At 39.8% G+C, this 23,011-nt stretch overlaps 1 protein-coding gene across 1 annotated transcript in view; it reads right to left on the bottom strand.

Moving 5' to 3' along the window:
* The window catches only part of LOC137290913 (glutamate receptor ionotropic, NMDA 3A-like), a 93,164-nt gene extending 73,373 nt beyond the window's left edge, over positions 1-19,791 (bottom strand). Inside the window, exon 1 of the mRNA XM_067822116.1 lies at positions 19,411-19,791. Within this exon, the coding sequence (XP_067678217.1) occupies positions 19,411-19,791 (381 nt within the window). The remainder of the gene's footprint in view (positions 1-19,410) is intronic.
* Between the last annotated feature and the right edge of the window lie 3,220 nt (positions 19,792-23,011).

Below are 23,011 nucleotides of genomic sequence, written 5' to 3'. Positions count from 1 at the left end.
GAATCTTTGTATCTTGCCTTTGTTTTTGGTCAATACAAAATACTGAACAGTGTAGACTCCTCAGTTTTATATTTTGCTGGTTCTGATGGGATTTCTTATGCATTTCTTCTACCTTTTGTCACGGCAATTTTAACCGGAATACTTGTGTATTTATGTAACTGTATGAGAATGTGAGTATAAATGAGCTAGTTTATAGAACTGTGTAACATTGGTTAATGTAGTCACACAATTATGAGAGCTTTTGCAATATTTATGATTGTTAATAAAGCACTTGAAAGGTTATGTTGAATCGTGCATACTAACTTAACAGCGTATAGATTGAAATGAAAGGAAATGCCAGTGTTTGGAGAATTACAAATATTCATGAAAACTTGACAATACGTGTAACAACGTATGAATACGAATGACAAGCCATGTGTGTTGGTGTTGATTGCTTAGCATCAATAATCACATTGCGTTAATTTAGCGCTTGTGGCTCATTACTTCTGTCAATGAATCTGATACATTTCTATTCATTCCTTCTCTCCTCTGCGTGAGAATGAATATTAAAGACTGGAATCACTGGCTAAATCCACAATCCTGTAATTTCATTTATAACCCCAAATCCAAGCCAGTAACAAACAGGCATAACAATCCTATAAGAAGTATGGCTCATTAGGACGGCACAAAAAGGTCACTGCATCAGGAGTATCCACGAAGAGTAATAATATCCTCGTGAATATCATTTTATCCCTTTTCGATGAAACTGTTCTTCAACAGTGGTGTGCGTTATGACTGAACAAAAGCATTGGTTTTGTAATCCGCAGAAGTCTGGCAACACAGATTGCGATTTTGCGTTCTCGGTCCACATCAATAACGGTCACATTTAAATAGCAACTCATATTTCACACGCAGCATGTGAGATACGGTTGTCCAGTCATTACACTGAGTGCTGTAATCAAAGCCCTGTTTTCTATCTGCTTTCACAGATATAGTGCCACCGAACTCAGTATTAGTCCATCAGCAGTAGCGGGAGCATAAACACGCTTAGTCTTTGTCACAGCAGCTTTTGCCGTCATTCATTACACATTTCTCAATTTGCTGTAGAAAAAGTAACATGAAAGAGACAAAGTGGCTGACGCAGATGAAATGTGAATAGCTAGGCATGATGAGAACCCCGCATAGCTCTGTCGAGAACAATCACAACTAGCAGTAACGCAATTGTTGATACTTGTAAAGAGAATCAATATCTAACGACGGTTTGGAGAATTTCATGCCAAGTATAATTTCTTTGAAACGGTAAAGACATGTTTTTTATGATTGCGTTGGTTAGACATGTTCGTTTAGATCACATGAATAGAGTTCCGTGTCGGCATGTTCAGCGGGATATTAGCTTGTTATGTTGTCTTCATTCTTCTGTCGTATCTCCTCCCATCCCCACCCCTCCCATCTCACCTCACCCCACCCCAGAAGTTGTATAAGTGATGCCCTTTCAAGTAAGCGTTCATAAAGCTTTCAGTATGAGTTTTCTAATAATAAAATGACACTTGGAAATTATCTTTATGCATTTATAATTGAACTTCCTGCGTATCCAAAAGTCCATTCTCTGGGAGAGTATAAATGGGTTTCTTTCACTTATTAATCTACGTCGACACTTTTGAATCAGTTTCACTCGAAGAGCGTTTCGACGTTGATATACCATCGCGTAATGTGAATATAGACCGTAAATGCAAAAAAAACAACAAAAAAAACCAAAAAAAACCAAAGCCTCGATTCTCCCTAGCCTAGCAACAAATTCCGTTTGGTGTAAAGGGAAAATTATACGGATAGTAAACTAAAAATCAACAACTTGTTCAAATGAGATTGTGTAATGCCGAACAGAGAATAGGTTACATAGTGACGTGTGAAAATGGTATCTTCCATATGGTCATGGCGCGGTAGGATAGCCTAGCGGGACTGATTCCCCACATGGGTACAATGTGTGAAGCCCATTTCGGGTGTCCTCAACTGAGATATTGCTGGAATATTGCTGAAAGTGGCGTAAAACCAAACTCACTCACACCACATGGTCGAAAGATGTATCTCACATACTTGGTACGACTAGTGTGTTTTAACCAATTTACAACATGTACGTAGAAAACGCCCGGCAATAACTATTCCCGATTATCCGACTCCGTGGGCAGTAAAAGGCAAAGAGCGGTGGCAATAATATCAGTGATCGCTGGTAATAAATGCTAACACAGGTGTTTTAGGGGAGGGTAAATATAGCCTGCCTACAAGTATTAACATACATGTATATTGCATTTGTTTATGTGACTGGTTGTGTCATTACAAGCAAATGACTTCATATTAACTGCACAAGCTGGCTTGTGTCATTTCAGAAAATGGCAAGTAGTCATTCAGATCTCTAGATTCTTTTACAAGTGAGTGAGTTTAATTTTACGCCGCACCCAGCAACATTCCAGCTATATGGCTACAGTCTGTAAATAATCGAGTCTGGGACAGACAATCCAATGATCAACAATATGACAATCGACCCACGCAATTTGTCATCTGTTAGCCAAGTCAGCAAGCCTGACCAACCGATCCCATTAGTCGCCTCTTACGACAAGCATGGGTTACTGAAGATCAGTTCTAACACGGATCTTCACGGGTTGACTTTTACAAGAAACGCCAACACGTTTCAAATCTAATAAGTTTCTATTTGATATAAAACAAACAAACAAACAAAACTCCATCAAGGTATGACCTATATGCTTGAATGTATCTGTGAACATCATGGACCTAGGACGAGGTGTTTGAAAGAAAACGAAGATCAATGTTACCGATCTTAACCCACGCTCGGCGCAACGTCTCCAGGTCTTGGCAATAGTCCTGGAGAAATTGTCGATATTGAAAACCGATATGAATACCCAACTCTAATTGTAGACAGTCATACACTGCGAAATGATACCACAACGTTAGATATAAATAGTTTGACCAACCAATGTTATGACAACGACTGCCTGAGGTTGGAAATGTGTTACTCGGTGACTTGTATAAGGTTTCTTCTGTACAAGCCGAAGTATACATTTGCTTGGTAGGTTAAAGAATATACACTCTTGTTTCATTTGGCTACAGATACTCTGTCATTGCAGGGCACATAGAATAATAAAAACAAATTCGGCCCTTCTTTTACCAGTTGGAGTCGAACTCAAACAAAAGGTTTCGTTATGAACAGTAGCTCTCATTATGACACAGTTTGTTCTGCGGGCAAGGAAAATATCCGTTGTCAGGTTAATTGATATCAATAGCCGAACACCAGCAGCTGAACAAATAATTGCCGTGTCAAACATGGAATTATTAAACATCGCGGATATTGAGCTTAGCATAGTGTTTCTAAAACCTGAAATCCCAGAGACTCAAATATTTGTGAAATTATTTCGATCTGTCTTCTTAATCATGAAACTTGTTTGGGACAATATCGGACGGACTGATATTGCTAAATAGATCATATAATTTTACATTATGACTTCTGATTTAAGAACAAAAATATCATGAATGTAGGTCACCTCTCAAATGAGCGGACTATAAGACAGATCCTGTTTACACTGAAGCCACTTGTCAGACTCAGTCCGATCTAACACGTCTAAGGAGCGGGGCAGACATGGAACGCTTTATTTATGTGACGCTAATACGATGACATTCCTAACGGTTCACTGTTGTGATTCTACAAGAAACATGTTTATCCAATAGGGGAGCGGACATCCGTGTACCTAGTCAGGACCCACAGCAGGCAGTTTATTACCGTACTGATTCCTGTATAAACACATGGCAACATGCAGACCACCCCCTGACCCCACCCACACCTGGTCACTGTCTGTCAGCAGGTTAGTTTAGAGCCTATCCGAGGTGAACATGGTTACACCTGTGGAGAGATGCGCGGGCGCTGACAGATTTGCGCAAGAACCTTGTGAGGTGCTCATGCTAAGCGGATCATGAGCGCACCCGTCGCATACCAACATGTATCCTGGTGTAGCGTGAATCATGTAAAACAGTCTAGCAAAGCTAATTGTTCTACTTCTGTTAAATTGTGGCTAAAAATGAAACAGAAGAATATACTGACAACGTGATGTACCTGACCTTGATAGCACAGATGTATGTTGGAGCCGGTGTCGTGTTTACAGCCGTGATAACGTCTAACGTTTTCGGGTGAAATATTTATTGTTGGATATTATATTTCACTTAATGAAATAATTCATTAATATAAGTTGTTTTCGGGAATTTTCCATTCATTCATTCATTCATTCATTCATTAGGGGCAATGAGGTAGTCCTGAGGTAAAGTGTTCGCTCGTCAGTCTGAAGACTAGGGTTCGATTCCCTACAGGAGTACAATGTTTGAAGCCAATCTGTGGTGTACCCTGTCGTGATATTCCTGGAATATTGATAAATGCCGCTTAAAAATTAACTCACTCACTCATTCATTCACTCTACCTTTCATTCATTGTTTTTGTAATTCTCATAGCTCACATTAACGTCGTTTACCACTACACTTAAGGTGACTAAGTGAGTTCAGATGAACATAGTACTCTTGACCTCACGCCAAAAATACATAGTCCCAACTTTAAAGGTGACCAGAGATACTAAATGAGATGATATTTCATCAGATTTCCCTGCACGTTCCTCCAACATTAAGCTACACATATACTAAATATATAAGCCACTAAAATATAATATTTAACGTCATATAAAAATAATAATCCATTTTAGACTATCCCCTGAAACAGATTCCATTTGGCATAAAGGATCAGGAAGTTCTCAAAATCCACCAAATATCAACAATGACACCAGGTCTTTGCGAAAAGGTAAACATGTACTATTAACACCCGCCACTCACTCAAGGTAAGTATTTATAGGTTACTGAAGATCATCTGCAAAGCGACATTGGGTTGTAAAACAAACCAGACAATCAAGTGGTTGATATACCAGAATTTTAGTTATTACTAAATTATCCTACAATCCGTAACAATCGCCAGGGGCAGAAGGGATGATGTAAATCCAGCTAGGGTCCATACAGGTAGGAAAGGTACTGTAAGTCCCCATGGTGGTCTACTTTCAGTTGCTGGCGATCTATAACGGTACCGGTACCCGTTTTATGGTGTATCGTCCTCTATAGTTAAACTGTTTTAGATATAATTGCTAGTTTTAAATATCTATCTGTGATAATCTAGTTGTTTTACTGCACTTCGTTGACAGATGTTCATAATTTAATTTTTAATCGTTATAGATCTATAGCTTGTTTAAGTTGCAAATATGGCTGAAACATTGCCGTGTCTCTTTACATTGAGAATCCTACCTCACTGATAAACCAGCGATTCGGTGGTTAATTTGATTTATGACAATTGTATTATATATAGATATGATCCCAAGTGATGCCAACATCCGCCTACACCGCCTACACCAACACCGCCTAAATGACTCCCCACAGTCATTATTTGCGACCTAAACATCACTGAAGCATGAAACCCACACCATTATGTGTGAGGGAACAGTGAGGTCATTCAACTGCAATGATTAAATCGACAGTACCGGGATTCCATGTATAAGCTTGATATGTATATAGCGGCACACATTTAGCTCTACAGATAGTCGTTCTGATCTTGGAGGCATTGGAATTGCAGACAGAGAAGTTTATAATCTTAAGCGTAATAGATAGTCAAGCATCGTTAACACAGATGTGCAACGCGATATATTATCTGGAACGGTGTAACATCATGATGGCAATAAATGCCCTGTCGGAATCATGGCTCTACATAGGCACACTGATAGAAGGGAATTCCAGATAAGTCGACATAATATATGTAGACGGTGTGATTTCCAGTTGAGACATCCCATGAGACTGAAGGTATAAACTGTACATCGAAATGCCACTTGTATTGAAATGTCGGATAACTCGCACCCTATTCTAGAGATATCACACCTATTCCACGTGTGTGTGTGTGTGAGAGAGAGAGAGAGAGGGAGAGAGAGAGAGAGAGACAGAGAGAGACAAACAGAGAGAGAGACAGGGAGAGAGAGACAGAGAGAGACAGAGAGAGAGAGACAGAGAGAGAGAGACAAACAGAGAGAGAGAGAGAGTTATTAATTTGACACTTGATATCTCTATTAATCAGTTTGATCTGTTAACTGTTAATTATACAAGCACTCGTAGTCTGAATACTGAATAACTGTTGAGTCCTTGATGTATCCGACCAAGGGCGAGAACCAGTTAGGAAACCATAAATACCATCATTTAATGTGTTAAACTTTGATATTCCGTTCTCTGACTAGATCCCCTCTAAACTTTAAACACCAGAAAGAAATAGCTATGTACGTCTTAACAGGACTCTGCACATCTTACATTACTGCTGAAAACCACAAGCTAATGATGAAATATTCGCTTACGACTTCAAGAACTTGTAACGATCCATGCTCTTTTTATTGTGAAAGATCGCCAAAGTCTATGATTAGGGAGGTAATATAACGTCGGAAATTGGTATGCGTTTTATCTTTGAGAAAGTACCAGTAATCGTACTTGGCTCGTGTTAATCATGAGGAAACCTTATACAGCAGTTTCTCTTTCCCTATTTTCTAAATGATCTGTTAAGTCTTCGTATTCTATATCGATGAACTTTAAAAATGTTGATCAAACCTGAAACTCACTGAGAATAGGCTGTTTACAACCATTCCCTTCTTTGCAACGATAGTCCTGAAATGGGGGTATGATTGTGGTTCAACACATGAGAACATAAATCCAATCTATATCTATAATCTGCCACGATATTATGACGCTAATGCGACGTAAAACACCATTCACACACTCACTTGGTACTGTAAACAAAACAAATTCTCGTTTCAATAACGCACTGTAACCGTTTACGTTTCGTTTGCTAATGCTTTACTCTTAATGGAACAGTATGCCTTTCCTGCCAGAACCGATTCACAGTAAACACTGTCATTACATGCAGTTAGCACTGGTTCCTTGGTTCCAATGCAACTACAAACTATGAAGGTGTAAAATTACAGACAATTACTTTGACTCCCTGTATAAAAGGAAAACCTGAAAGAATGGTTGTATTTAATCAGAAATATCCCCATCCGGCTGTGATCATCAGTTGTTGAATAGTTTTGGAAACTTTCCTCCCAATGAGTGCAAGTGGGATACAAGAAGGTATTTAGGTCAGTAATGTTCGTTTTTCTTACTTCATTCAACATTCTCACCATTCGTTGAATAACAGACATTACACAAGAAACCCACGCATTCGCTTCAGTAATTGGATTAATGAATGCGGGCAAGACGGCAACGGTTGAGTGCAAGATTGGTGTTTTTCTTTACGGCTTTTTCATGATTAACGAGACCTCCGCCTTTGTAAATGTACAATATGAGTAAATATATGTGTTCATTTATACCAATTAATTGTAACTTGATGCAAGCGTAACCATAATACACGTTATCCATAATGTAACTTTATGTGAAGTTGTTTACTCGTCCATCATATATCTAAAATGAAAAAAATGTAATGTTTCATACAGATGTAACTGAGATTACAAATACTAATTGGAGACATTCAGAAGATATTCCGAAATATTACACTATTTAAACCCCAATCCACGAAAACGGCCTGAAGAAAGATTCCAATTAATTCATGTGCACATGGGATGGGAACTGATGTCTTTGATTTACTGATTGAACCAGGGAATGTACACGCAGTCATGCCAAGTTCGGCGATTACTTGGTTGAATTACGACTAAATGGAATTAATACAACTGAAACAAATCGAATCATGATTCACGACGGAACAGATACTGGCAAAGGTATATTTTGAATAGAACGTGCATCTAACTGCATCTATTACAGTTATCTGCTGTTAGTCATCTTTAAAATAGAGAACCCCCTCCTTGTTGTTTTATTTGTATGATTGTTTTCAAACGCCAACCTTGAGGAAACACCATAACATGTAGGGGGGGACACCTTGTTTGGACAACGCCCATGTAACGTGTCGACCTTCTTTGGAGAAACATTTACTCTACAGCGTTGTATGAAGACATTTACTCTACAGCGAAAAGTTGAACTTAGATTTGCTTTACGTCCCATCGGCAGTATTCCAATCATATAGTGACGAGGATTCTCAGTAGATAGGAATAACCATCCCCATAGACAAACTTTCTCCGAATGCATGACCATTAACTTCTGGTAACATTTCCGTAACACAAGAAACACTGTGCATGTTGTTTGTTTTGAAAAAATAAAATAAAAAGGTCAAACTCTTGCAATCAAAATATCTATCTGATATTGACCATAGCAAGCATATTCCACTGACTAAATGATCAGATTCCAGGAAAATTCAGTGTTAGCACATTTGTATTAGGGTCCGGGTTTTCTGAGACCAAGGGCTTCCTTCCATATAGACAACAGGACCTTAATTCTATCTGAGTTGAGAAAATTTTATGGAGAAAGCCTGTGATAAATCAGTCCGCCCTGTCTGGACAACTGGCTGACCTCAAGAGACAGGCCTTGATCATGGGGCAAGAGGTTATTCAAGTAGGCAACAGCAGGTGCCCCTTTGGGGACAATCACACCACATAATGACTTTAGGACAATTACAGCGACTGTAGATAGACACTGCAAGAAGAACCGTGATCAATCTCTGACAATCTTGTGGCTTAACGCGATCAACGCAAGGCATGTATTATTGAGTAACGTTTGAAGGTAATCTGATTTAAAACTAATTGAGTGCTTACATTGAAATTGAACATAATGGACGATTGATCCTGGGACTGATCGAAACTGATATTGAACACACTGGTCGTATTTCGAAGCCAATCATCAATTGATATAAACTTACATGAGCTCAATGAATGCTATATCCTGCCCATTTCAATGATGGTCTCGTCGTGTGTCTGCTGGAGATACAACAGCTCCCCCGAGACCAGAAGGATCTATTTACCGTCTGGGAGTAAATGCAATAGTACAGCGTTGTTTCTCAAGTTAAGTTAATCGATACAAAACAGATTTCAAGAATTAAAATGCATTAGCTTGGGCTCTAACTCCCATTATTGACAGAAGGAATTGCAAGTTGTTTTAAAGGAACAAGATATCTTCTTTCCCAAACAACAACATATTCTTAATGTACTTGAGAGGACTATAATCATTCAGCACATGTTTGTCTCGTTTACGTAATTACTGTCTTTATCGAAATAAACACATGCCTTAACTATGCACCCTGAACGCAACGGGTTAACCTTTAGAGCTTCACAGAATGCATTGTGAAGTGTTGCATTATCACGGACATTGGCCAACACGTTTAAGTCAACATTTTCGAAGACCTTCTTTAAGTGGCAGATTAGAAGTTGGTATGATGAGGAACATTGAAACGTTGGAGCATGTTGGAAGGATAACTCTATGGATGAACAGCTGCTATATTACAGTGAGGGCGATGTTTCGGTGGTGTATGGATAAACATCGTTATGAGGCAAGTGGTGACTACAATAAAAACAGTCATGTATACAACTGTGTGACAAGAAATGAGAAGCATGGAGAATCCAAGAAAGATCTTCGTATCCATTTCCTCCGAGGTTATATGGACCTCAACCTGTCCTAATACTTATTGGCATCAGCAACAGGAACTGACCAAGCGTTCACTGACAGGGCAAAGGCCAAACATTGACAATAATAGTTGTGGTCGAAGATGTCTTTACCACGTATGTATGGATGTTGACGTGAAACGGATTATGCATGTAGTTGTCGGTTGTTTCGGTGTTATTGGATCCATTGGTCAGATGGTTCTGAAAAGAAACACCTGCAATGCTGTAACAGGTATATTGGGGAATCAAGGTGTCCATGGTGTGGCCAAACAGATCACACGCTTCCTTTCATTTCTCTTAATCTTACTGAAGTCTTTTCATTGCAATACACAGAAGCCTTTAGCGTCGATTCCAGAATTTGATTTGAAGAAAGAAACCATTGGCACCACAAACTCTGCTATGAGATGTACAGGAAATCAGCCTACAGTTGTGTTGAATAAACTCAAACAGCATTTCAGTTTGACGTGCTATGGGACTGACAATATGACATACATGTATCTGGGCCAACTTCATTTGTGAAACGTAGGACTTATTATTCGGTGTCCGGAAAACCCCGGAAAATCTTGTATATGCACAGCTGATACTTGAACAGTGAACACACAGGCACACGCACACAGCGTGTGAAATAACCACTGGCCCGCAAACCAGTGGCTAGTAAAAATCCACTCGGGCCAGTAAATCTCCACAGTGACTGGCCAATGAATGTTCATGGGGTTATTTTGTAAATGTACCACTCTCTCCTGTTTCGCATACTGCACTCACACACATACTCTCTCTTTCTAGTGTGTGTGTGTGTGTGTGCGCGCGACAGAGAGAGAGTGAGAGAGAGAAAAAGAGAATTTATTTGTAAATATGCATACACCGCCATGTTATCAACCTAAAACTCAATAATACAGGTTAGTGTGTGACAGTATTATCACATCGTCAATAGTATACCTGATACTTATACTCGCTGCTATTCATTCAGGGTCATACGTTTTCCATAATGAGGAAATTGTGAAATAATCAGTGCTTCCCTCTATTGAGAAACGGCCATAATGCTATCAAAGAGCCAATCAGGCCTGGAGAACATGGCGCAAGTGCACCAGGTGGGTGTTATCGGCAGTGATGAATAATCGTTGTGATTGACCTCATCAATAATAGCTTCCTAGCACAAGCTTTGTTGTGTAACGGATCCCTGAATGGATGGGGTCGGGTCACAGAGGGACAGAAGAAGTTAATATTACTGACATTTTCTATGAGATTTTGCACGGAAACTCAAGATGACACATCTGATTTTGTCGGTGACATAGTTTTGGCTCCCCGCTAGTGCTGTAGGTCAGTGGCCGTTTTTTCTGGTTGTATATACAGTATGTTTCAGTTTAGCTGTTTGCCTATAGCAATTAAATAACAGACTACACCACGTTGACACAGCCTTCTCATCAAACTCTCTTTGTAACTTCGAGACTGACCAGGTTCCCAGTACACCATGCAGGTCATAAGATCAGATTATTTAGACGATTTGATAGTATATCATCTAATATTAATAGAATACATCTCCTTTTTATTCTCGTCTGATACCCCTTATAAATTAAGTATGTAATATTATCATCATTTGGTGATTTGTGAAGGGCAACGAATGACGCGTGTCGTATCACGTAAATATTTTCTTTTATGTTTGATGTGTTTGAACTGGGATACAAGGCAGATGATATGTGGGTGTGTTTTGTGCCGTGAAGTTTGACGTGTGACGTCAGCGTGGAACGTTGTGGTCAATGATGTGTGATGTGTGATACGTGACGTGTAATGTGTGATGTGAAAGTCCAACTTGGACGAGTGATAGATCTCTTGCGTGGTAAAACGTCGATGTTAGCAGACAGAACACCGTAAACCCAAAGCGTCAATAGTCCCCGTACATCTCCGCAACAATCCCTCATGCATATATACCTATTATTCAGTTCTAGATATTTCTAACAAATTCTACGCCAAATTCCGCCGGAAGCAAAACAACAGAGAGGAGGTAAGTCCCGCTTACTGTTGACAGGTAAACGTACATAGCCAAATTTCAAGATGCGAGTTCAAATCAACACCAAGCAATATAAACTTTTGTGAAACAAAATGATAAGTAATGTAACAGTTACATTTTAATTAACAAAACCCATATCCTCAGAGCAATCTTGTGCGCCTTTCACGTGTACAGTGGACCGTGTACATGTGGTGTGTGGTGTGTACAACCATACCATTAAGGCTAAAGCTACGTGGAATAATTTAGTTAGTTCAAAACATAGCCAGGTGTAAAACATGTCTGTGGCCATTCTCGTCATCACCAGCTAAGAGCAGGCAGCTATCCCCCTTAGATACCCGGATACAAACACAAGCCCCGGTTATCAGTCTTATGAAGGGTCCGACGTGCAAGCACTTAAGTACTGGAGTAACATTATGGTCAATGACTCAGTAACACCATCTTTAGCCTAAAATGGACGCAAGCTTAATGTAAAACGTCTGGAACGTACAGAGAGTGGGATGTTGGACAAGTGTGTTCGTACAACGCCAGAAGGACACTAAGCCCTGCTACCGAGTATGTGCCCGTATTTTCAAAGATTATAAGCAATCTCCGTGTGATGGGATTATATCTAATTCCCGTCTTTGTTGCCATTTCATAGTTGGAACTATATTGCCTTTGTGATTATAAAGTGAAAATAAGGTCAGAGCTTCGGTTTTATACTTTTGATGACACTAGTACATTGTGCGGGAGTTTCGCTCGAGTGTTTCGGTGGAATGTTTGTTAAGGCCACTGAACAGAAGTTGGAGACCATTCAATTTCTCACATATACAGTAGTTGAAAGGTCATTGCATTTTAGACGAACTGTCTTCTCGTTATATTCTGTTGAGTAGTATATTTCTAGCTCAGCATTTGTGGAAAGGACAAACCTGAATGCAATTTGTGCGCACGCTGTAATCCTCTACACCCGACCAGCGTGAATTAATGGTTATGGTACAAAACATAATGTTCATAAAGTAAAAATATTTATTTCATGATGTTGTGTTTCAACGTATGTGTATTGCTGAGTATATGTGTAGTGTGTGGATGTACAGCATTACCACTTAAACAACATCTCAAGAAAGGAACTGGTACACATGATGGCAAATGATCTTGGCCAAGGGGGAACGTAAGGTATTTGATACAGAAGGACTAACACATCCTTGCTCCAAGGCCGAACTGAATGCAGAACCAACGCTTGAATGATAATTCCATTCTTTAAGATAAGTGGTCTCATCAGTCTGTTAAAATATTTATATGTTTTAGAAATCATCATTTAAACTATTAACTATTACCTTAGAGACTTGTGTAAATCTAGGATTGCAGTTCGTGAACGTGATGTCATAAATATAATTTGTTCTGTATGTGATGTACCGTTGTATTCTGTATGTGTTCTGTAAATGTACTCTGTGTGTAAGGTATGTGTACTGTATGTGTACTGTGTGCGCTCTGTGTGTTTTATGTCATTATCTCATAATGTGTACCAGTGCTGTGGCCATATCTATGTCACGTACTCACTGAGAACTAATGTATGTTTGGTGTCTCCAAAAATCAGTCATGGATTATAAGGTATTTGTGTATGTGACATGGTAATTTTGAATTTCTTACATTTTGTCAGCTTGCATTTTCCGGTTCAATAACTGACAACCGATCTATTTAAATCGTACTTTATTGAAATTACATATCACATCTGAGTGCACGAAGTGAGATCACATGAGATCCCATATGAGATTAAGATATCGTTTCATACTGTCAAGCAGATGGAAATCCGACAAAATTGCCAGCAGGGATGTCGCGCGTTACATCGAGATGACACACACTGGGAAGATTATCGCACAACCCTAAGCCATGGCTGTCACTACTGAGAGATTTAAGGCGGTGTAGAAATGTCGCTTTTAATATTCCCGACGTCAGCAGTGTAACGAAGGCGCCGTATCCCATCCGAAATTAGTCTTTTCCCCATTATCGAGATTTTCTGAGAGCCCTTCTCGTTGCCTGCTCCTCCACTGGCTAACAGCTCCCCTAGGCCTATCCAAACCCAGCAATCCAATTTTAGACACATTCTTGAAACTATATTTTGTAAACTGGTCCCCACCTCGGGCTAGATCTATTTTGTTCAGAGAGATCTATGCCCGTGTGTATTAAGCACAGTGGACCGACGTCATTGCAAGATTCATCATAGAATGTGCAGAAGTATAATGGAGTACGAGAAGGAGAACATGTTCTCCGCATGATCCACAGAGCGGCTACACTAGAGGGGGTCTTCTTTTCAAACACCCATCCCATCCAGCCAAGCAATGAGTATGTCCAAAACCTCAATTCTCAATCGCCCTCAAGCCGTGGGACAGGAAGGACTACTTTTAAGCCGGATTCTTCGATATAGTTTCTGGGACCGGTTTGAGATGAGAGATCGATCTATGACAGGCTTATTAGATCTTCTTGCAATTTTCTGTTTTGTCTAATCGCCAATTATAGACTTTGTTAGTCACCGAGACTGCGGCCCATAAGGCATAGGGCTACTTGAGATAGTCTGATTATTAGTGATTGGGACAGCTCCCTTGATTTACATGGATCGGAGAGGGGAGTCAATGAAAGAAATATGCCTCTCACTGTGTCAATATTCAACTTGCCCGAAAAATAGAGAAATGGAAACCTTCCAGCTTCGTCGACATTTGATGAGTAGCAGGGACTGTGGTGTATTTCGCAGCGGCAGCGCGCAGGAATCGTCGAGTACAGACCTCGACGGAGAAGAATCACGGAAAATCTCCCATTGCGTTCCCGTATTTTTCTAATAAACATTTATAGATAATACCACCAGCCACGGAACGAAATGTGACTTAAAGAGCTAAAAGACACAATGAGTGACGAGGTAATGAGTGACAGGTAATGAATGCTCTTAGCGTTCACATGGTCGTTCGATAACAAGGATCTTCCACATAAGTAGACATATGAAAGATACTGAACAAATATTTTCCAACCAATACCCTAAGATGGATAGGACCTCAAAGAAGTCCATGGTTCGCCAGTTTCCTCGGACACAAGGCCTTTCCGTAGGTACTCACCCCCTAGTCCATGTCCTTAAGGTAACCTACTCTACAGTACATACTCCTATGGTACTCATCCAATCATTTATCTCCTTGAGGTACCCTTCCAGTGAATGCATCGCATGAAGGTAACCTACTGAACAATACACTATCCTACAATGCATCTGTTTAAGGTACGTTGCCATAGAATGCATCGCCTGAAGGTAACCTACTTTACAGTATCAGCCCAAGTATCCTTTCCTACAAACCTTAAGGTACTCTGCCAGTGAATGCATCGCATGAAGGTAACCTACTTAACAATACATCAGCCCAAGATCTTCTTTCCTACAACTCTTTAAGGTACCCTGTCATAGAATTGCATCGCCGGAAGGTAACCTACTCTAAACTATATCAGCTTAAGATATTCTATCCTACAACTCTTTAAGGTATTCTCCCTACTTCCTACTGCACATTTTGCTTGACTGTGTTGAATATTCCATCACAAGGGATAGCTATTTTCAATCACGAACTATGAAGGATCTTTTTAGTAATGCAAGTGCTCATTTAATCATTGCATTTTTAAAAGAATTAGATTTGTTGAATGACTTGTAAATAATTAAATGTTTTATTATTGGTAGTCTAGATTAGTAACTAAGACTGTTAGTGGCTGTACCCTCAAAGGGGGTTGAAGTATTGTAAAATTATAGTCCTCAACTAGTCCCAAAACATTCTATGTAAATTTAGCACGGCAAAACTTTTAATCGTAGTATCTTTGTTGTTTTTAATAATGGCTAATTTTCAGTATAACTGCCAATGGCTGAAGGGATGGTATATATCCAGGGTCCATGCAGGTAGCAAAGGTACTGTAAGTCCTCATGGACCCTGTTATGGTAATCTGCCTTCGGTTGTTGGCGGTCTCTAAGCCGTGTTTTGTATCGTAAGCTTTCAATGCTATTTTTATGTTCATATCTGTGATAGCCAAGTATATTTACTGTCCTTCGATGACGGTTTTTTACGTTTTCAGTGTATTGATTTTAAAACTGTGAATTAAATTAAATTGTTCTCGTCATGATATGGCTCCAATATTGCCGATGTGACGATAAATTCTAACTCACTTACTCACTATTCTATCTTACAACTCCTTACGGTATTCTCCCTATTTAGCTTCCTACCGTATAATGCATTTCTTGGATATCACCTTTCCACCAATACACCCCTTCGGTTACCTGTAGACAAAAAGTATTAGTTTGTCCAGGTTTGTTAACAAAGAGAAACTGACATGTCACCCTTCACTTGTCATTGAATTAAGCATTTACACAGATGTTTTTAGTTTTGACATGTTTACAAACGTCACTGACAAGTGTGTTTGCACACGTCACTGACAAGTGTGTAGGGTTTGTGTAAGAGACGACTATTTGAGACGCCATACATCATGCTTTAAGTACCGAGGTGTGATTAATGTCTTCATGACGTCTTACGTGTCCACGTGAGCGTCAGATTACACGTTCGCGACGATTAACACCAGTGTTAACTGCATTCATTGCAGCGTCAACATACAATCAACACACGCTGTACTTGCAAACTTAAACCACTTAACTCAATCTGGAAATGACAGTTTTATTTCACAATTCATTCCAGTGGCGTAAGACGAGAGTGATTGATGCCACTGAGTCTGCCTTGTGTCACATGACTGAGATCTATTAAGGCACAGAACCTGTGGTATATAACCGCATTAGTATTTATAACCGTTCCTCCACTTCCTGTATCTGCGCGTTAGAATGACGCGCACGTATAACGATATGAGTGTCGTAAAATATCCAAGGCTAAACATTGTCAGGTCTCCTCATCGCATCACTATGGCAACAGCAATCAACACACAGACGTACTGCACGTATGCAGTGAAACTGTTCCGTTCTAATCATCCCATTTGTTGAACGTTGTTTGTCGTTTAATCCCAGTGCTATCATAAATAACGGTTTGACTGACGGTGGACCAGTGCTTGATGTCATGCATAAATCTGTGACGCCATGGCATGTATCGATTTAGTGCTAATGGTAGTTTGCCAGATCATATTTTGATAAAGTCTTTTAATTTGCGTTATCATCATAATGAAATAGTCTTGCAGAATCATTGTTTGGATATCATGTAATTCATTCTGGATCTGTTTGACCTTACTTCACGTTGTAATGACGTCCAACAGGATCATGTTAGATCGTTGTTTTTGTCATGTAATATATGTTTGACACCACTTATTATAATGTCGTGTACAAATTATTAAAGCCATTAGGACCGTGTAATGCACGAGTCACGTGTTTGACATCAGGTAATATCCGCATGACATGGCGTCTCATCGCGATTAATGTCTTGACATCTTCTAATTTATGTTTGACCTTCCTTAATGAGTGAGTGACTGATTTGAGTTTTACACTGCACTCAGAAATATTCCAGCTATATGACGGCGGTCTGTAAATAATCGAGTCTGGACCGGACAATCCAGTGATCAACAACATGAGCATCGATCTGCGCACCTGGGAACCGATGACATCTGTCAACATCTATCAGTGAACCTGACCACGCGATCCCTTTAGTTGCCTCTTACGACAAGCATAGTCGTCTTTTATGGGAAGCATGGGGTGCTGAAGGCCTATTCCACCACCCCGTGACCTTCACGGGACCCTTCCTTAATAATATAATGAAGTCCAGAACATTGCAGTAAATATATGACGTTTGATTTGTGGCTTGCTTTGTCGTTTAACGCGGCATTCAACAATGTTCCAATGATTTGGAATAGCGTTGTATTGACATCATGCTGTATTGATATCATTTTGTAATGATATCATACACACAGAGTCATAAAGTATCATTTTTCATGACAGACGCAGCAAAGTCGTCTGAAGGACATTGGAACTCCTCAAAACGTTTATAACGACGCATAAAATATCGGTATAAAGATTCGACAGGACGTACGATTACTAGTAATTAGAACCCACATGTTCCACAATGAGCATCAAGGAATAAAGACTTTTGGGGAATAGAAATAAATCGATTTTTGGCTCTCCTTGTGATGCAGAAACATGTTTTTAAAACTACAACTTTCCAATTAATTTGGCCGTTGGCTTAAGCCATCTAACCATCTACGAAAAATATAATTTACATGTAAGGATATTAGGAACGATAGGGAAGTAATGATACGGTGTTGTATAACGATACATTACTCCTGACAGCTGTGAAGATACATGGGAACATTGGATCAGTGAAATAACATCTATATATCATTTGCTTTGTTATGCACAAGGAGCCATCGGTGGGATGATAACAATCATACTATTTTTCATTATCATTTTTTGTACTTTGTTAACAAATATCACATTGCGCTTTTAAATCGATTTTTCAAGTATACACTGTTTCAAATAAATCACGCGGCCCGTTTGAATACATGCTGTAGCGTGTTTTAGTTCGTTTGGGCTTACGCATGTTTTCTCTAGTTTTGGTCTTATTTCTCTAATAAATATATTTTTCTTTTTGATACCACATTATAAATCTGTTATTTCCGTTGTTAATAGGCAATACGCATGGCCAAAATGGATTTGCTTCTGTTTATGACAGGTGTTCAGTTACAGGGTGTCATGCAGTGACATACAGGAACCTGTTCAATGGGCTCATTTCACAAAGCGATCTTAGCGCTGCCATCTGTTGGGTGTGAACTTAGTTTAATTATCAGAGTTAAGGTCGCTTTGTGAAACCAGACATATGAAGACAACCTATGCATTTTACTCTATTTTAGAACAAGAAAATTAAACGTCTTTCTCGGTGAAATTGAATAATTATATTAATGGTATGAATGACTATCGACTTTGGATGACTGTTTCATTGAGGTCACTGTTAATCGCTTCGGGATTGTAATATTATAACTTTTTAAGGAGAAGTATGATAAATATTAAACAGTTAACTGCAACCAACCCTGTAAATATAAATGCATAAAATGAAACGAAAAATCAGCACATGGTCATGATGACGCGGACGCGGACACTGACGCGGATACGGATGCAGTTGACGACGACCACCACCAAAATGCTGCAGCTGCTGCTGCTGCTGATGATGATACTGAATTGAAAGGCATATTCTCATTACAAGACGTCTATATTAAAATAACGCCATATTTGTCTCTCATCACCTATATACCTAATAAATGTTTGTGTCATAAAACTAGAATAACACGAGTGTTTGCACCGCCTGTTACTCCGTGATGGTGTGAGAGCATCACGTATTGTCAAAGCATTAACTAAGGTTGATATTGTTTGCCTCGGGAAACAGCTGTGTACAATAGGTACATTAGAATGATTGTGAGGCCAGTCAAGGCCCCAAACAGACAGCACCTCGTTAGGCCTAGCGTGTACTGTTCCACAAACAATGCCCCTTCCGACAACGTGTTTTGGGAACGTCTGTGAGGAACTGGACTTTTAGCCGTCACGCTTATCACAGTCGTCTGTCCAATGTATAGTGTACTTTAGTAGCTTGCCACGTTTTAACCGCATGGAATAAATTACGATATTGCCATAGGGTTTAGGAGATCTGTATATCCCCAAATGCTGCATCTTGTTGAGAAATGATTTTTTAAAATGATTTCAAGTGCAAGGAAAAGAACGTAGGTGAAATGATTATATCAGGCAAATTATTTCATCTGTTTGTTCCATTTCATAACACTGACCATGCTTATGAGGACCGTTTGGCACCTGAAAAAATGTTTTCTATGTAAAATATGTTTTAAAGAAACGATGCTTACCCCTCTTTTATCGCCAGCCGTGATGTAACCCAGCAGTGGTAGACCCAGACCCTTTGCTAACACAGATACTGCTTGGATAGTTTCAGTGGCCCCAAACGCCAACACAAAAGAAGCTCTGGTAGTGATGATGTACGCTTCCAAGTCGGGTAAATCCTGTGGAACCAACCGATCTTTAACGTACAGTGATCCGTTGAGACTGTATTCGCAACCCTGTCTGAGAAAGCCCACGGTGCTGTCCAGGAGATCGACGCTGTTGGCACAGTGGGTTGAGGTGGTAGCGTCACACACCACCACCACAGCCACCTGAGAGGCTGAGTTCCAAATTTCAGCTGAAGTATCCGTGAGAAGATTCGCGGATAGTAACATCAAGATAGCGAACATTTCATCCAGGGGTGTCACCTCGGTTGGCACCGTCCTCGCGTCGTCGATGACGTCGTCGCTCGTGAACCGCACCCAAATGAAGAAACATCAGAGGTAGCGAGTATAGCGCCTGTAGTCATCGCTTGACGAAAGTTTATAACTCAAACAAACTTTCTTGTCAAGAGACGTCAATACGTTTTCCTAAAACCATCCTCCTTAGGCAAGGATCTTTATACAATCGTTAAGTTCCGAGCGACGTAACAGTAGTGCCGGCTGTAGTAGAACTCGCTCCTCAACTGCCAATATATCCGGTTGTTGCTCATTGACGAGTCGCAGCCGATGAAGGCAGCGGCCAGCCAGCCAGTGTTGGTAGGATTGGAGGATGGAGCGCACTCGCATACCCAGGCTGGCGCTGAATCCTCACACGGATAGCGCGAGGCACCTGGCTCTGTGATCGATACATGTGTATATCGACAGCCGTTCGGCGGTCAGACAGGGGTGGGAAGTGGACGTCGATAGCCAGCGTCCATTGGCTTGTGTGCGTGGAAGCAACTGGTCGCAGAATTGGTCGTAAGCGCAATAGAATAGCTAATACGCTATAAATACTTGAAGAAGAAGCATGGCAACGCAGGTATTGATGTATGAACTAAATTGCAGATTCATTCAATCATCGAGTACAATACGGGCCTGATGTAAGGCACCTGTTAGACCTGTTACGCAGAGGAGTGGTTTAGAGACTTGGAGAACGCCATTAGGATGTGTGATCGATATGGCATTTAAACTTTGTCCTTAGTATGGTTTAGTCAAAGGATCTGACCTGAGTCGCTTTTGTTTAGAAGTATTAATGTGTGCATTACGTATAATGTATCCCGATCTTGCCCTGGTTACGTTCATGTCCAAGACACCGAGAACGTATGAACCTGTACTATATTCTCATTGCGATTAAGGTGCCAGGATCTGCATGTTCGGCGTATAAACAACAATTTACAGCGTGGCAAGCTAATTCTTAGTGTACCAGTTATCTGTAAGTAACGTGTTTTCTATGTCAAGCTAAAACATTATTCACTTTTTATTACAAACCCCGAAGTCGGTAAAGGCAGAATGAAATGTGGTTGATCGTATTTTTCCAAATTCTCAGTAACTTTAACTGCAGCATCAGTGACGTTATAAAAATAAGTGCGTTAAACTAGAACACATTATTCATTTGTTCCGTCTACTCTTCGCATCACTTTTCTTTTTATACCATTTTTTTAAATATTCCGATACGATTCCATGACTAGTATCAGTTACTTTGTAAACCAGCTGCTTGCAAAATATTACCAGGCCCACAAGAACTATTTGCTAGGACTCCGTTCCTCGGAAAGACAGCTTCTTGCCATGATGTACTACGACAAAAAAAAGTATTTTACGGCTTACATAATGTATACGTACCTTCCGTAATTAACCTTTAATGTATTGATTGATTAATAATGTCCTCAATGTTAGTGGATTTGTAATATGAATTTGCAGAAGAGACGGTCGCATAGGATATTGGTTAATGGGTTCGCTCGTCCCGCCAAAAGCAAGAGTTCCCCACTTTGGTAGGAAGTGTAAAGCCCAATTCTGGTGTCCCCCGCCGTGATACTGCTGGGATATTGCTAAGCGGCGGAAAACCCAACTCACTCACTGAATTTGTACAGTGATCGTTTGAATGTCTCTGAAATCGTAGTCAATGTATTTAGGAATTAAATCCATGATAGTTTTACTGTGATAAGTTAACACGGACGTGGCCATTAGATGTTAATGATGGAAAAGTAAGATTTTTAGTCCGCATTTTCTAGTAAAGGACCCCCCCCCCCCCCCCCCCACACACACACACCCCAAGAAAATCAAGAAAGTATATATATAAAAATCAAAACAAAACAAAATATCAACAAACAAACTGTGTCATAAGGTCGCCTTACCTAGAGGTTGTGCTGAACTTAATGTTAAAAAATGCTATTGTCAGGCGTTTTTTAAAATAATTTTTCAAGTCTATTAAGTGAAGTGACATTTGCGGCAGCGAATGGTCTATACGGTGTCGTTCTATCGAATACACAAGCTGAAGTGTCACTGAAGTAATATACGGACCACAGAATCACGTGTTTGTCACGACATGGTAGTAAGAATGTTTTAAATAATATTTCAGTCATGTCATGAGATATATTTACCCGAAGTCCGAAGTACGAAGCTGGTCATGGGTGTTAGTAAGCTGAAAAACAGCTACGACGAAATGAGACGAACACGATACTGTGTCACTTGTTCGAACTTGTGTAAGCGAATATTGATCTATGAGGCAGTCGTAAAACTATTGGTTAAGCGAATCTTTACTGAAGTAGTACCAGAGTATGTGGCAATTCAGGCTGAGTGGCCAGAGTTCGTCATCATTGACGATTGTTAATTGTACGATGGTGGCCACAGACGGATCCCTGATTGAAATATTAAACTCAGCACAAGAGAACACCATGTCTGGAGTATCTGCGAAACCGATTCCATTGGATAAAGCAAAACCCCGTGAAGATTATATGAGCGACTCCCGGAATATCATTGATAACACCGGGTGTTAGCAAAAAAGGGTTTCCATGTTCTGGCCTTCAGGTAACTCTCGCCGCTCATTCATTTTTCGTGAAAGTAGTACCACTACTCTGGTCTTTTGATATTAATACACTGAAGTCAAATTGATTCACGCAACATACAGACACTGTAAAAGAAAATTAAATTAAAAAAAAAAATATTAACTGTCGATAGCGCCAGTCCTCTGCTGAATGTCAATAGTACAACTTTCTTGAAAAAACAACAACATTACACACTATACAAAGACCACGTTAGGTTTCATCTGATGTGCGACTTTCTACCTTTGAATGTATATAATTTGTAACCATCATACGACATAAGGTCAAAAGAAAAAAAAATTCACGACAGAAATGATTTGTTTGTTGTTTTTTTTCCAATTATGAAATAGTTTGAAAATGTTGCAAGTTGAACATTCTCAGATTTCGGTACTATACACTGAGATATGTTGTATCATTATGACCGGGGACATATAATTTCATACTGATATTATTGACATTTTACCGTGCATCGTTGTTCATGTATGGTACGGATACCCTCAGGAGCATATAATGGGTTTTTAGATATTTACCTACTCCCTTGTGTGAGTACCTTTTGAGGCCCCTTTGAACAAGGTATATTCGGCACTTTCATCAGTTTTCATTTGACATGT

The sequence above is a fragment of the Haliotis asinina genome, chromosome 7, assembly GCF_037392515.1.
Source record: "Haliotis asinina isolate JCU_RB_2024 chromosome 7, JCU_Hal_asi_v2, whole genome shotgun sequence".
In the NCBI taxonomy this organism is placed as follows: domain Eukaryota; kingdom Metazoa; phylum Mollusca; class Gastropoda; order Lepetellida; family Haliotidae; genus Haliotis; species Haliotis asinina.
The sequence above is the reverse complement of the archived record's forward strand: the minus strand, read 5'-3'. Positions and strand labels throughout refer to the sequence as shown.